General features: G+C 39.2%; 1 protein-coding gene across 1 annotated transcript in view; it reads right to left on the reverse strand.

The window, feature by feature from the left end:
* Positions 1 to 436: 436 nt before the first annotated feature.
* LOC146665355 (solute carrier family 23 member 2) overlaps positions 437 to 17,123 on the reverse strand; it is a 70,561-nt gene continuing 53,874 nt past the window's right edge. The window contains exons 9-12 of the mRNA XM_085412968.1: positions 15,352 to 15,516; positions 13,931 to 14,039; positions 842 to 937; positions 437 to 761 (exon numbers count right to left, since the gene is read on the reverse strand). Of these exons, the coding sequence (XP_085269094.1) occupies positions 592 to 761; positions 842 to 937; positions 13,931 to 14,039; positions 15,352 to 15,516 (540 nt within the window). The 3' untranslated portion in view covers positions 437 to 591. The remainder of the gene's footprint in view (positions 762 to 841; positions 938 to 13,930; positions 14,040 to 15,351; positions 15,517 to 17,123) is intronic.

Consider the following 17,123-nt stretch of genomic DNA (forward strand, 5'->3'; position numbering starts at 1 on the left):
CCTCAGGAATTCGCATGATAAGGTGGGGCCAGGTTTCACAATGAACACACCCGAAACTGGCTGATTGGGACCCACGCCCAGTTTCACACCTTGGCTCAGGCGATTAGAGGATCATCAGTGGGTCCTTTTGTCCCTCTGTGGGGGGGGGGGGGTTACTCCCACTAGGTTTATATCTGGGACTCTCCACCATTTGACCTTAGAACTGAAGAAGCTTCTCGGATGAGCAAGCAACTTAAAGAAGTCCAGACGCTTTTCTTTGCAAGCTCCTATGTACACTGTAATGTGAATTTGAAATTCTGTAATGTGAAACACTTCTATTTGTTTCAAAGATTCAACTCTTCAGAAATAATTAACCAGATCAACAAAAATGGGAAACTGAAACTTCAGCAGAAAGGTGACACTGTGAAAACACTGTCAGCAGTGAAGTTTAAAATGAACCGTAATAGCACTGAAGAAATAAGGTAAGTGTCATGTACACTTATTTTGTCATTGAGAATATTCCATCCAATTAAGACTTCTTTGTTCTAATGGGGCTAACAGGCCAACATTAATGTTGCACACTGAGCTACCACATCATTACATGGTTGCCTCCTACTGGGTGGTGTTGTAAGAAGGGAGGAAGGGGAGGCACTGGAAACATCTAAACCTTTTCAAAACCTTGTTGCAGAAAGGTATATCATAGCATGACTGGTCATGCATGTTTTTGCTTCCATCTTGCACCTTGTCCTGCCAGCTCTTGATACCTCTCTCTTTGTCAGTACCTGAAAAAGATGGGATGAGGTTAGATGATAGAACTTACTTTATAATTGATTGTCTTTAACACAAGTATTCTGTCATTCACCTGGAATGGTGTTATCCAGTATGAATCCAAAAAATCCACCGATGAACATATGTGTGGTAAAAAGCACTACAATCAATTGGTCCAGCTCTTTTATTCCTTTAGAGACAAGAACAAACAAAACAAGTCGTTAACCTTTATTAGCCAAAGATAAAAGAACTATAAATCTTGTACAAGATTATCGTTGCGCTTGCCTCTTCCATATGAAGGCAAGGATTCATTCTTTTTAAAACTAAATCAAGGCTTAATCATCCATCCACCCATTTCCTTAACTTCTTATGCAGTTTAGATCACAAGGGTGCTGGAGCCTATCTTAGCTGACATGCCAGTCCAGCATAGGGCCAACACAGAGAGACAGACAGCATTCACTCTTACTCAGTTTACTGTGTGAGGAAGCCAGAATGCCTGGTATGCACTTTTACCACGGTTGCTGAGTTTACCATACACATTTTTTTTTGTGTGGTGTTTGGTTGTATTCAAGCATCTTAGAAGCAAACGGGTGAATCCCTATATGTCTGACTGAGATGGATTTGTCTGAGATATTTTATATTTTATCAGTGGCCTGTAAACTGTTTGTGGTATTTTTTGACAGTTAAAAACTTTCTTTGTTTGAGGTTTTCAAAACATTCGACTTCACATAGACACAAATAAATGAATATATTAAAGTATCTTAACTTGCCCTTCACTGGGAGTTGCACTGTGCTCTTGTTTATATAAAATTTTTAACTGGAGAGTGGATCAACTTGGTGAGGTTATCTGGTTATGGCTTACCGAGAAATGTCTATTTCAAATTAATTAATTGTATTCACACATTAGGCTAAAAACTTGATAGTGCCAAGAGAAAGGATTTTTAAATCTTATCAAACCTTATTAAAACTTAAAAAAAATCACATTTAACAGGATATTTTGTATAAGTAACTTGTATGTTCCCTTGACCACTGAAATCAAAGACAAGCTAGATAATGCTTCCAAATAACTATTCAAATCACTTCCCGGATACAGTTAAAAATGGACTGACTTTTTGAAGCAATCTGGGTCAGTACAGAATGTGATGTCACTAGGTTGTTTGGTTGCTAATAGATTCCCATTAGTTTATGTTAGCTAGTTAGTGACAAAACCAATAACGCCATGGAAAGTGTTTAATTCAATTCAGTTCTATAGAAATAAAACTAAAGTGGCTTCATGGTGCTTCATATTGTAAGGTAAAGACCCTACAACAGGGGTTCTCAAACTTTTAGGGGCCAGGGACCCCATACAGGGGGTAAAATATTTCCAAGGACCCCCTTATAACTCTCATGCTTTGAGATGAGATGCCACTTTAGCTTGGCTGGCTTCATTGCTTCATTTTCTAGCACTTGAAGACACACAATGCATTTTGGTCTTCCATCAACATTCTCGATAAAGCCAAACTCGAGGGGACTGTTGTCACTGGCACATGTTTTTAAGTGCCACTATGCGCCAGGTGACACTATGTGTTTTCACAGACCCCCAATCTGCACCTTGCATACCCCTAGAGGTCTGGGGACCTCACTTTGATAGCCACTGCCCTACAATAATAGAGAGAAAACCCCAACAATGAAATGAGCAATCACTTTGAGCAATCACTTTGAGCAATCACTTGGCAACAGTGGGAAGGAAAAACCCCTTTTAACAGGAAGAAAAGTCCAAGAAGGAAGTGGCTGCCTGCCACCACTGGTTGAGTTTAATGAAAGGAAGAGAGAATTAAAAAAAGCACACTGTGAAAAGAGCCAGAGATTAAGTAAATCAAGGTGAACTCAAACTTAAAAGTGGTCTGATACTGTCCTTCCTGTGTTTTTTCTTTGTCTGGTGGGTAAACTGAGAGGGGCAATTAACTAGCAGAGCAGATGTCCACTAGATGTGATCAGTACCATTTTATGCCATAAAATACTTTCTTTACCCAAGCACATCCAAACATAACTAAGTTTCTTACCAAAGCACGATCAGGAATCCTACCATCCAGTGATATGTTCATCTAAGATAACTCTTTATTGTCATTGCACAGTCATACATAGTACAGTAGTACAATGAAATCCATCCATCCCTCCATTCATTTTCTTTCGCCTATCAGGAGCAGGGTCATGAGGGCAGAAACCCAAGCAGAGAAGCCCAGACTCACTGTCCTCAGCCTCCTCCTCTGCTTATCCAGGGGAATAACACCAAGACACTTTCAGGCCAGCCAAGAGATGTAATCTCTCCTGTTTGTCCTAAGTCTGCCCTGGGGCCTCCTCTCAGTGGGATATGCCCAGAACACCTCAACCAGGAGACACCTAGGAGGCATCCTTATCAGATGTGCAAACCACTTCAGCTCGCTCCTTTTGATGAGCATGTCCACGGAACAAAAAAAATCTCCCTGTGGACATGCTCATGCATTCTAGGATTATCAGTTATGCTTCAGTTTCTTGTGTGATATATAAGTAGTAAACTGGTTGGATATGCTTTTAAGAGAAGAAAAACTATTTTATTGCATAAAATAGCACTGATCGCATCTTGTAGACATATATCTGCCAGTTGATTGAACTGCTCAGTCTGTCCACTCAACCTAACAACAAAAATCACACACAGAGGGGACAGTGTCGGACAGTTTGTCTGTGTGGTGAATCAACCGTGAGCCTGACTCAAACAAGCTCTTTTGCACATAGTCTTCATTTATTAAACTGCTCGACAAACTCTAACACTACAGTCAGCAGGAGAATTTTCCCATTACAGTGCAGCTAGCCAACAATAAAGAACAACTTACTGCTTAGGAGACAGAGAGTAAAGTTGATTGTAAAACAAATTAGTTTTTTAACATAAAAGTTATTGCTACAGCCAGGGGCGATTTAAAAGTGACACCCCCGAGACTGCTTTTTACTTTTAGTTTCCCTGTTTTCTATTGAGTTATCAATTCTGTTACTAGCTAGCTAATGCAAGACTATTAGCAGCAACCAACCAACTTAGTGATCTCACATTCTGTACTGGCACAAGATGGTGCTACGCATGCTCTAAAAATTGTAACTCTAAATACTTATTTCTTAAATCAACATTCACAGATAGTGCTAAATCTTAGAGTATTTTAAGTTGGGCTCCATGGTTTATTACACATTAATACACAACCACAGCAAAGTGTGTAATAGACAGGCTGGTCCAAATCGAGAACTGGATACACATGCAGAATCTGCATTACCAACAGGGGGAGATAATATATTTAAAGTCAGGAAGTCAGTAGTGAGCACAGAAAGGTATGATTTACATTCTTGGGTCGTTAATCGACAGAAATGATAAAGCTAGTTGGCTAATATGTATTTACATATGAATAATGTCTGTTTAAAATGTGTTCCCATGATTATTTCAATGTTAGTTTGAAATAAAATATCTCACTCTGCTGGTTCTGCAGCTTACTGCAACTTTGCATGCGTCTCCATTTCATGCTTTGGAGAGGCAAAGTATAAAATGGCGAACTGGCGTGTCTGTTGCACATTTTGCCGTGATACTGTCATGTCCACTTTAAGGTGATTGCTTTCTTTATTAACATACAAAAAGTCTGCCTTTATAATAATTTTATAGTGGCCAGGAAGTCATGATGATAAAGCCATGATGTAAAATCTGCTTATGTATTAACCACAGTATATGTGACAGTATGTGTGACTGATTACTTCTTTTTGCTGCACTGCCCCATTACACTGGACCTTAGGGTTCCCCCACCTACCAAATCCTATTTTAACTCTTTTTTTTTATTAAGATTTGTACCATATCAACCCTTATTTATTTTCTTAGGATTGGGGTATAGAGGAAGGACATGACTTCCAGAAAACAGTTTGGAGAAACATGGTGCAGCGGTGCACAAGGAGATGACCTAGAAGGGGACAACGTCAATGTAAAACTAGCTACTATCTGATGCCAATAGTAAAAATACATATATTTTTGTAACTGATGAACTGATGTAAATTAATCTTTTACATGGAGACATTTTAAGTGAAGTGGATAATAAGAAACAGAACATGTAGTAGCATTCTAAAAGTGTCATGAATCGCTGTGCGGCAGGCAGGAGTTGGACCCAAAATGCAAGACTCACAGACTCAGGGGATGAACTCAAAAATCACAGCTTTATTTGCTGGTAGGACAAACATACAAACTAAACTAAACTAACCTAAACTAAACTAAACTGGGGAAACAACAAACTAAGAACTCACAGAGAGACACAGGGCGATCCACACAGCATGAGGGACGACACGACACTGACTCAGAGAAACACAGGGTTTAAATACAATGGGAAGTAACGAGGGGAATGAGACACAGAAGGAGAGCACAGCTGGGAGAAATCAGAACTGATGAGACAAGGGAGCAAAGTAGGATACACTCACATGAGACACAGACCTTCAAAGTAAAACAGGAATTAGCACAGATGCAAACTAGACTAGGGGAGACAGCAACTAAGAAACACAGAGGGCAGCTACTAAATAATCAGAGAACTAAACAGAATACAAGAACACCAAACTAAGACACTACACTAAAGAACAAGCTAGGACAACAACGAGAACTAAGAACATAATACAGAAAACTCAGAGGCACAAGAAACTCAAAACACTGGGTCACTGACCCAGGACCGTGACAAAAAGAGCAAATTTGCTGGTAGTTTAATAAAAGCCACATTGTTGACACAAAGTGGTAACATAGGTACAATTTGCCTGTAGCACCTCACAAGAGTGTCCTGTGACATTGACAAAAGAGCCACGGATGTTTAGATATATGGATTTGTAAAGGTTTCTGTTGACCAAGGGGTACCGTTTTTAATCACTAGAGACCACTAAGATACTCTAAAATCCTGAGTCAGAGTTGGCTTTTCATGTGGCATGTGTGACCATGAGCACATGGTGGAATACAGAGGGCCATTCAAAATGGAAATGCCTGCAAGTCCAAGGCCGTGCTTTCATAATCCTTCTCAGGCAATAAACTGCATAATGAAGTTGTACTGAATTGAATCAAGAACTGCAAACAGCGCTGACGTAGTTTGACTCTGAAAAAACTCTTGTTCAAATAACCCATCCCAAAACATATACACACAAAGGAACACACACACATTTCCTGCCCAAAACGACAGCAGTCAAAAGTTCAAGGCATCCACAGAGTTGATTTTAAATCCAACAGCTTGTACATCGAAAGACGTCGGGATGAGCAAGAGTTTGTTTACAAAGAGCATTGACAGGTTTCCTCTTGTCTGGTGCTATCAGCTAATGTTGAGGCTGGGGACAGACTCTGGAGCAAGAGTGCTTTATCTGAGCTGGGCAGATTACAGCCAGTTACATGGGGGCAAGCCAAGAGGATTGGGAGGTAAGCAGCCTAGACCAGAGAAAACCAGACAAGCCCTCATGCCCAGTATTGCACTCTGGATTAACACTTTCTTGGGAGACACTAGCATCACATGACACATAGGATCAAGGTCTCATGTCTGCGGAGAAGAACTGTTTAATCTTGAAGATTGCTCTTTTGATGGCGCTTCATAGGAGGTGGTCACAAAGCCTATGAATCAGCTAATCAAAATGTCATCAAAATAATGTACTTATCAGTTGTCAACCTGTGACGATCTATAACTCTCTTACTTCTAAGATCTCTGACTGATCATATTTATTTCACATTGTGTAATTTCATCTATTAGATTAATGTTTGGATTGATGACTGCATTAGTGTAAGCTGAGAGTGATCTATCAGTTGCATATGAATGCATATTTTATTATGTTTAATAAAATGTAGAAAAACATTTAAAGTATTACAAAACAATTTTACCCTATTCACCTTTCGCATTTAGCTTTATTATTATTATTTTTCCCCTTTCTGCTTTTTCACTATTGTTTTTCCCTGTTTAGTCATTCCTCTTACCAATAGGCCAATAGGCAATAATGTCAATGAAGAATTTGTGCACACTACATAAACAGAAGTGCAAGTAAACCTAGAGTTATCTATGATTATACCCTTGGAATGTTTTATAGATTTGACCTAGGCACTGTGAAACCTTTATAAGATGTATGTGATGGGATTACCATATTACAAATACTTACGAAGTTGCAGTGCTTTTTTTCTTTAAATTGTTTGCAAAATTGTCAGAGACCTGATTGAAGTTGGCAATATCTGCAATCAGCAAATTCCAGTATAACATAGAAAAAACTATATTTTTACAAATGAAATCTAGAGTAATTGTTAAAAACTAACAAACAAGAAACCCCCCAAAAATATTTCAAGCATTAGGTTCTTTTCTGATGTTTTCTGCAATCTGCACATCCCTAGATGTAGAAGTTTTCCAAAGAAGCTAAAGTCACATATAACCAAGCCAAGCCCTTAAAATTCTATTCTCAAAGCTGCCGACAACATCTACAGTTTTACACTTTAAATAAATGTGATTCCAACCCAGCCTCCTTCTTGTGCTAAGAAGAAAAGTCATGCATGGATGTACAAAGAATCAAGCTCAAGAGCCTTATCAGTGCCCCCTACTGGCTGTTATGCTGGTTTTATCCTATTCAACCCATATAAAACATGCCTTAAAAGACTGGACTCCAAACTGAATGTTTTTCTGTCCTAAGTACATAAAGGTAAAACCAAAGATTCCCAAAACACATTTAGTCTAAAAGACAATTTGCCACCTTTAGCCTAAAGACTAAATGTAAAATGTTTGCCATCTGGGCCTGTGGGATTTTGGAACACCTTGGCATTAGGAGCTTAGGCTGGCAAAACTACTGCATCTTTTCAAGGGTAATCTCTAAGTGTCTGTGGGAACACAGCCTGGAATTCACCGTAAGAGGACTATGTCACTGGATGTTTTATTTTTTGTCATTGTTTACTGATTTTGTTTTGATTAATAAAAAATAAAATGGTCAAACTTGTGTAATATCTCAAGCAGAAATCTTACAAAAGTGTCCCACAGCACAACTATTTGAACAATTATAAATGTTATTAAAGCACCATAGCTTAGTTTCTTCAATTATGCACCAGATGTTTAGAGCACTTTCTATTGTGATTCCTGTTAGATAAAATCATAAAGGAGGTGGTGAAATAAATGATAGATCACACCCAGTGTGGGTACAGACAAAGAGTTTGTCATGGTACAGTGGCTACTGTGTACCGAACTGAGAAGAAAATGACGTGAAACTGCTGCTTTCCAACATTTTTAATGCTCATTGATGCATAGTAACAAACTAGCGCTGTGCCATAACAAACAGACATGGGTTGTGTGGGCTTAAATAGACAAAAGAGCAGGTGCATGTGCCATCTTGTGTATTTTATCGTCCTATTTTGTTGATATTATGCTGTGAAATAAATTATTATAAACCAGGCTGAATAAGCTAAAATAGTACAGTGTGTTAGCAAGCTACATTCTTTGCTGTCTCTATAGGTATCAGATATCTTTTGTGCTTGAATTTTTCTCTGCACTCGTCATGTGATACCTGGGCATCGGGGTGCCAGAGCTGGGCCATGTACTATGAAACAAGTTCAGCATACACATGATATTCAATACCTGGCTTCACTTACCCTGCCAATTGTGTTAAGCAGTCACATGAAGGTGGTTATTAGCTCAGTAAGCCCAAGGTTTCCTAATCTAGCTATGCACACATTCACATGAAAGACGTGGCATATGACCAACCAGATGACCATTAGAAACGTGGTCAGATTTTTGTTTTATCAACAAAGTGTCTGATTTCACAAACGAAAGGAAAACTATTTAAAATATAAAGACATTAATAACATGATACAGCAGTGACACAGTTGCTGCAGACAATGATATCAGTTACTCTTAAAACAACTTTTGCTATCTATGCATCTGAAACTAATTTCTGGAAAATTGATTGGTCAGTGAGCAGCGATTTTATACGCTACTGAGCTATAACCTGCTTCCGAGCAGGTTAGTTCTGCAGCATATTTATAGCTTGATAGGCCCTAACCATACTTTGTACTATTTTGGAGGACTGTACTATGTACAGGATTGATTTTTTTTTTCATGTCCTAAGAATAACATCCATCCATCCATCCATCCATTTGCTTCCGCTTATCCTTTTCAGGGTCGCGGGGGGCGCTGGAGCCTATCCCAGCTGTCATAGGGCGAGAGGCAGGTTACACTCTGGACAGGTCGCCAGTCTGTCGCAGGGCTAACACATAGGGACAGACAACCATTCACACTCACATTCACTCGCACATTCACACCTAGTGGCAATTTGGATTATTCAATTAACCTATCCCCACAAGCTGCATGTCTTTGGACGGTGGGAGGAAGCCGGAGTACCCGGAGAGAACCCACGCAAACACGGGGAGAACATGCAAACTCCACACAGAAAGACCCCGGCCTGATGGTGGAATTGAACTCAGGACCTTCTTTTTTTTTTCTTTTTTTTTCTGGAAGTGACATCAGAAACAGCAGCATGTGACATCACGTGATGGCGGAGCTTCAGTTCATCCTTTGTCATCCTTTTCTTTTTTTTCTTTTTTTTAATAGGACAGGGGGAAAGAATGAAAGAAAGAGGGGGAGAGGAAGAAAGAAAACCAAAGGGGAGAAGAGACGGTGAGAAGGGGGGGAAGAGAGAAAAAAAAACAAAAAAAAAAAAACTCCTGGGTCACCTGTATGGAGAGAAAGAAAAACAAAAAAAACAGGGGAGACAGCAAACAACAAAGAGCAACATAATAATAATAAAAAAAAGCACCACCACAATAAACTAGCTAGTCATAGATATCAATAGTTACTAAATAATAAACGATATTGTGCAGCACGCAAGATAGACAGCGCACAGTGTGCTTTGAGGCAGCAGCCAAGAAAGCTGTAGTCCGCATCTGTGAATACCCGTGTGTACACCTGTGTGCATACCTGTGTGGATCAGCATGCTTGCATTCCAAAGGTTTCTCCATGTAATGATCTGCTAGAGAGTGTGGGGAGCCACAGCCCCGTCCTCTATGGTATCAAGCAGGTATGGAGGAGATCAAAACTCCAGACATCCAGAGGCCCCCAGAACACAAGAGACCAAGGAAGACCCACAGAGGGGCAGCCGCGCCACTGTCCCAGTAAGCGCTAAGGAGAGTCCCAGATGAGAGCTCATTCAGCAGCCGCGGAGCAGAAGCCAGGGGGAGTTGCAGTGACGCGCCCGTGAGCTCCGCCGGCAGCCAGCTGTGCCTGAGTGACCGAGCCCCAGGCCGAGAGGCCGGGGGCACCCCACCTCCAAAGTGGCCCGAGCGAGCCCCAATAAGCGGCCGCCAAGGAGTGAGCCGGTGTGTACCCGGACGCCCACCCCCAGATACAAAGAACCACCAACGCACCGATACCTGAGGGAGTCCGCCACCGGCAGGGGAAGTGGTGGTGGGTGGAGATAGGCCTCCAAACCTTGGAGGGCCCGAGATGTCCCCAGAGAGGTGGCGTCTGATACCCAACCTGACATATAGACACAGACATACAGGCACACACAGACACAAACATCCATTCCCACCCTCATGCTCTCATATGTACTTCACACTCAACCGACGTGGAGACAGACATAAAGGGACGCTGTATACACGATCACACTCCCCAAGCGTACTCTACTAACCGGGTCTAGGTACCCTTGCCCCTGGAGGGGGGGGACTGCACCCAGACTCAGGACCTTCTTGCTGTGCGGCAACAGTGCTAACCACCGTGCCACCGTGCTGCCCTAAGAATAACATATATACATATATAAATGACAACAGTTTCTCAGTTAATGACTCAGTCAGTGAGGTCGACTGTAGCAAGGTGTACAGAGTATAGACACAGAATCCAAATGTAGGACATAGAAGGCTGACTTGAACAACAAATGATGAGTCTTTAATATTGGCTATAAACAAAAGTCCAAAGCACATTTCTAGCGTTAACTGAACTTCCAAAACACTACCTCGATCACTTAAATTACACAATTGAAAGTATATGTGTATTGTTTGTGTATTTATACACAGGCACTCATATATATTCAAATAATAAAAAAAAAAAGTTCATTTACCTGTTACTACCACACACCTGTAAGAACCATCGCCTTAGATCGAAAAGCGTGGAAGATAATCGCTGGTCAAGCAAGAGAACCTGCGGCACCTACAGCAGCGTACTGGTACCGCCGCTGGTTGCCCGCTAAAGGACAAGACTACCACACACCAAATCTGGTCATTGGTACTTGCTGGCTTGTGTAGCCACTAGGTAACAAAAGCTCAACACTCCCCCTAGCATCCTGGAGCATTTCTGTTGTGTTTTGTACGTGTTTTGGAGTTTGTACGTGCTTTGTCTCTAGGGGCCACCGTAAATAGACTTTTATTTATTCACTCCACATAAAATGTAATAAATAAATCATACAATACAAAAACCAACTATTAACATTTCAACTTTTAACTATTTAAATTTTCAGCTTTTTCCTTTTAAACAAATTTAAAGTGAAACAACACAAAACACTGCAAACCACAACACAATAAAATATAAATATGAAAAAGTATGAAAACAAAAGGAAGATGCACATTCTCTTTCATATGGGCCTGCATGAATAAACTTTGAATCCTTTATCTTCCGCAACTGAAAATAGTTGTGGATGATCATTACACCTTTCTAATGTGACGTTGTTGTGCCTGGCGAGTGTAACTACCGCCCCTCCCCCCTCTTCCCAGCGCAAAGCACAAGGCTCGCGTGTGGAGTGAAGCGGGAAAAAAAGTGCAAGAGAGAGGGTGAGAGAAAGAAGAAAACCCCGGCTTGCGTCGTTCACTTCAAAGAGTCTGCTCTAAGAGCCGTTTCGTTCTCGACCGACACATCACTAATTAAGACAAGCAATAAGCAAGAAAACACAGAGCTGCACAGGAGCAACACAACTAATGCTTTAACAATATATACAGAAAGAGTTGATTACATGCAGACTGCAAAGGAACAAGACATAGGTAAAACTAAACACACAGAACTAACACAGGACACAAGAGGGGAAAAAAGAAAATAACATAAAATACTAAACAGAGAGAAAAGATGAGTCAAATTAACATGAAAACACAGACAAAGGAGCAGTGTTACTCCAGTGATGTAAAGCAGAGGAGTGAGACAGAAGAAGAAACGATTCAGGAAACAACCACAACAATAAATCACAGAATGAGGCATGAAAACTAGACAGGAACCAGAAAAATAACATAAAAGCTCAGGATACTGAGAAAACAAAGAAATTATGAGCCAAAACAGAAACGTATTATAAGAACATCATGTTATATTGGAATTAGATATCAAAGATTCAACAATATCACAAGGAGTCAAACTCAATATTAAAATAATAAATCAGCTCAGTAATCCAGAAATTAAAGTAGTTTAAACTTCACACACAAAAACAATAAAACACAAACAGGCACACAAGCTCAAGGATGAGCTCAAAAAATGAAACCTCACTATTGGCTGGTTTAGAATACTATTTAGTTAGATTCAACAAACAAATTTTTTTTTTTTAGTTTACTGGAGTAATTTATGTTCTTTCAACAGAAAAAAAGGTTTGTGGATTTACTTTAAAAAGTTATGTCAAATAGCTCCACTCAACCTTTCGGTGGAAGTAACTCCTGATTTTTATTTAAAAAGTTGAACCAAGTCCTGACGTTAGCCTGCCAAAACGGAGTGTCGTACTGAAAGAACACATGTGAATCAGGTAAAACCAGCGGTTCCCAAACTTTTTTTGGTGGGCCCCCCTTTGTTTTACAAGAAAAATGTTCGTGCCCCCCCGGGCGTGCGTGCACGCACAAACACATCCTCCAACCACACACACCCATATTTTGCTCCATTGCGGTTTATTTCACACCTCAAACATTTAGTAAACAATTAAGCAAATACAAGTAATTTGCAATAAATTACAGGTAGAAAGAAAGTAAACTACTAACTCTTTTACACTAACGTCCGCACCTACACGGGTATTTTTGAAAACGTAGCTGTTTCGTCCACACGTAAACGATGTTTCGAATCACCGAAAACTGAGATTTTTTAAAACTCCTTTTTTGCGTTTACGTGTGGACGAGGAATACAAAGTTTGTCACGCAACGTCAAAGGTATGTGCTTTATTTCACATTACACTGTGCGCCACGTTATTGTTTACGTGAGATGAATTGCAGATAGAGACAAAATACTGTTACTGTTAAATTGACTATGCGCACGCTTACACACACGCAGTTACTGTCCCTCTATTTAGAAAGGCAGAGGCGTCACGGTGTGATTATTTTACGTGTAGTTGTTTTTTTCCTGTGTTATAATATTCAACATTGCTATCAATACATTTTTCAATAAATGCCTCTCTGTGCAAAATGGGTTTAAAAACATAAACAACTGTGGCATACTGTTTGTCTGTGATTTGAACTGAGGGAACAAATCGTGGCAGGATCTGTCTGATATTATTTGTATCCCACTGTAACTTTACTGTATAAATAGCTAACATCTCCAAAATGTCAGGAGAAGTTTAGTCATTACAACAAGTGTTTGTGAACTAAAAATCAAGAATGTGGGATATTGTTTGTCCGTGATTTGAAGAGCGTCCGTGATTTGAAGAGCCCAGCGCTGCTCCCAACAAAGGGAAAAGCAGTTTTGCAGTGGAGACCTACCTTGCCACTTGTGCAGGTGAAACCAAAGGGCAGATATGCTTCACCATATTTTCTAGTCTTTGGCTTAGAATGAAGTTGGTTTGGAAACATATTCAGCGATGCTTCATCTCCTGCTTTGTGTTTGTGTGGGCACCTGTGCTAGCAGTGTCCAAGCATGGTTTTTTTTTTTCTCCTTTTCATACCGTGCCCCCATACGTGGGCGGGCCCCACACTTTGGGAAGCTCTGGAGTAAAACTAAAGTAAACTAAAAAATAAATAAATAAATAATAATTTTAATTTGTTCAGTAAATTCAAGCAAAGAAGACTTTGAGTGTGTTTTCACAGGTTGGATGGTACCACTTGACATTAAAAAAAACCACACACACACTTTTTGACAGACTATGTTTCACAGTCAATATGTAGATTATTTTAACTGTATTTCTATACTTTCATGCAAATACTGATTTTAAAGCCCTAAAAGTGTGTGTGTGTGTGTGTGTGTGTGTGTGTGTGTGTGTGTGTGTGTGTGTGTAAAATCACCAGTGTCAATGATGCCAGGATTGGATTGAAACCAGGTGGGTAGAACCAGACCGCTGAAGGTTGAAAAGCCCAGGATGACGAGGTTACGTGAAGAGTTAAGATCCACATACTGGAGAGAGAAAAGAAGACAGGATGGTGTGTGAAATAGGGTGAGAAAGAAAGAAAGAGAGACAGAAATAATGTGATACAAATTTGCTAAAACTGGTTTATTGACTCTCAGATGCAAGCCATTATTTTGTTGATCTGTTTCAGCTAGCTGACATTTCTGCTGTGGAAGTTCACTAAAATGAGATTAGGAATAATCAGGAAAAAAAGAGACCCAAATTCTATTTTGGTATGGGATTCACATTTATTTGGTCATGACAGGTTAACACGGGTCACAGTGAGGTCAGTGTAGATATATATATATATATATCTGTGTGTGTGCGGATGTATGTATAAGACTATATTACCTGCCTATAGTAATGAAACATGATACACAATAGTGTTACAACAGTACAAAACGAAATAGCTACAAAATATAGCTTGGGAAAACACCGTCATTTTTCATCTTTACAAAAACTGATAGAGCAAGTTCTTTAGCCAAAAAATACCATAGAGGGGTGGAACTAATAATACAGTTGTGCAACAATTCAGTTAAGGTATTTGCATTTACTGTATTTTCTAGCAAGTACTTCCTTAAACGCCGTCTCACTTATGTTTTTCAACAATTAATTAGTCTCGAAGTCGGAGACTTTTATAACAGCTAAAAATTCACAGTGTTTCGTTTTCAGTTCTCATTTAGGCATTAAGAAATATGTTTGTGGTTGAAAAACAAACACTCAAAAACCTTTTTTGGAATATCATTAAATTACTATCTTCTTGTCTGTATGTTTGTCCAATATGTTTGCTGTAATCAAACTGAAATAGCTTGATACGGGAAAGGTGATTACTATTGACCCTTACTCACTCAACCTAACCTTGAAATCACATATTACTGTACTTACATTGAATTTCATGTATTACGGATTACACTTACAGTGCGCTAACAACTGCCAAGCTCAATATCTAACATCAAAGCAGTTTTACAATATTGAGACATTTTTGTGCAGCAGATTTCTTAAAGGTTGCTTAAAGTGCCAAATGGTAGACAAGTTAATGACAATAAAAAGCAAATAAAGTTTTTATTACACACATGATCCTTATTTTCTGTTTTTGCCTGTATTCTAAATAGATTTAACAACACCGCTCACTGTGGAACCAGTGAGTCCAAGAAAGCCTTAATAGAGATGGTGTTTTGTTTAGCAGTGTTGTTTTATTTGAAGGGGTTAAGGATTAGGGCATCTTATTAAGCTATGCTCTAGTTACTCTGAATAAAAAAAAAGGTGCACCAAATAAAAGACAAATGCAATTTGATATGCTGTGAAATTAATTGTGTTTACCTGGAGGTTGGATATCCCAACTGCTGCAATCATTCCAAACATAATAAGGAACATGCCCCCAATGACTGGATCTGGGATAGTGATAAAAATTGCTCCAAACTTTCCAAAGATTCCGAGGATGATCATCAGAATTCCAGTTGTCTGGAGGACCAGCCTGCTACCAACCTAACATAAAAACAGAGCACAGGGACTCACTGTAAGGTGTACACAAGAAAACTTAAACCATCATTATTTTTGCAAGGATGTTGGAAGAATCTCTGGGTCTCACTGGACATGTGACATGACAACACAGGAAGAGTGGTTAAGCGTTTCGATGCCATAATATTAAATAATAACTATATCTGAAATTGTCCTGTGATAAGACAGGGTGTACATGTTTTTAACAGGTGTGTACATACTAATTGCAATTTTTTTTTAATTGAAAATACAGTAACCTGCACTTTCAAACAAGACATGAATACAAGTGGATTTAGATTACCATTAACCAATGCACAAACAAACATATATACATAATACATATAAATCCATCTTGAATGTTGTCAGTAGTCAAAAGTAAATTTGGTTTTGGTCCCTTTCAGTAATTGGTGAAAATCTCCCAAAGGTGTTCTTTTTAAATGGTGTGTGGTAGGACTTGACTTAAGCGGTCAAAGAAGTGCAGGAGACTGATGCTGCCCAGTGTAGCAAGTGATTTATTCACCATTTTGTGACCCAAATAATATTTACAAAAAAACAAATAAGAAACTCAACTCTATAACTAACTCAGTTCAAATAAACATAACTGAACTTAAATCAACAGAAATTAAGGTCAAACTGCACACAGCTACACTGACCTGAACCTTTCTTCTCAAACACCCGAGTTCTGCTTAAATAGTCCACTTAACCAAACGATTTCTCCTCTGGACTATTCCATTCGGTAGGTAAGATGAACATAATTATATTCAAACCTCTACTACTACTCTTTACTGGCAACATGAACTCTGTGGTGTAATCAATACATATTACAACAATAAATCTATTTCTTCATAAACCCTCTAAAATCAACTTTATTAAATTATAAGAGTTCTTCCCCTCCCGCACTTGGTCTCTTCCTGTGACCTCAGATGAACCCAGAAGCTATAAAGCAGGAAGTAAAACTACATTTCCTCCTTTTGTTTCTGGAAGACAGGTAGGTAAGGTAAGTTCTAAACAATACAAATTAACAGTTGAAATAAAGAACATGTTAACTTAACAAACTTGTAGGAATTGATTTAAACCAAGATGTTATATTATATAATCTGTAAAAGTGCAAAACATAAACAAACCCGGGATAGTAGATGTTTGCCTATTGCAGATTACATGTGAAATATGGTTAAATCAAAACAAGAATGTTAACTAAGAATATGGACAAGTGGTACTCTCACCCACTTTGTCACATGGTACCTATAGAGTATATTGATGTCATTGTCAAGTTGTTCAAGGAACAGTTTAAAAATATTTTTGTGCGTTGGGACATAGTATATTACCCTGCTGGAAACATCCCATTTAATATGGGGACCCCATGAAGTCTTTGGTTGGTGTAACCCACTAAAAGTGGTGTAAACCACTTTTATTCCCTGGCTTTTTGTCATCTCTTTTGATTGTTTTAAATGTACACCACTTTGCTCAACAGCTGTTGTTTTAAATGTGCTATATAAGTACATTTGACTTTGACTAACCCATGTGATTTGAAGTGATGTGTATTCAGAAATACTATTCTGACTAAGACCCTCAGGGTGTACACCGCACCCCTAGCG

The sequence above is a fragment of the Rhamphochromis longiceps genome, linkage group LG7 (genome assembly GCF_057381845.1).
Source record: "Rhamphochromis longiceps isolate RC_006_pf linkage group LG7, R_longiceps_female_GT1.1, whole genome shotgun sequence".
Lineage (NCBI taxonomy): Eukaryota > Metazoa > Chordata > Actinopteri > Cichliformes > Cichlidae > Rhamphochromis > Rhamphochromis longiceps.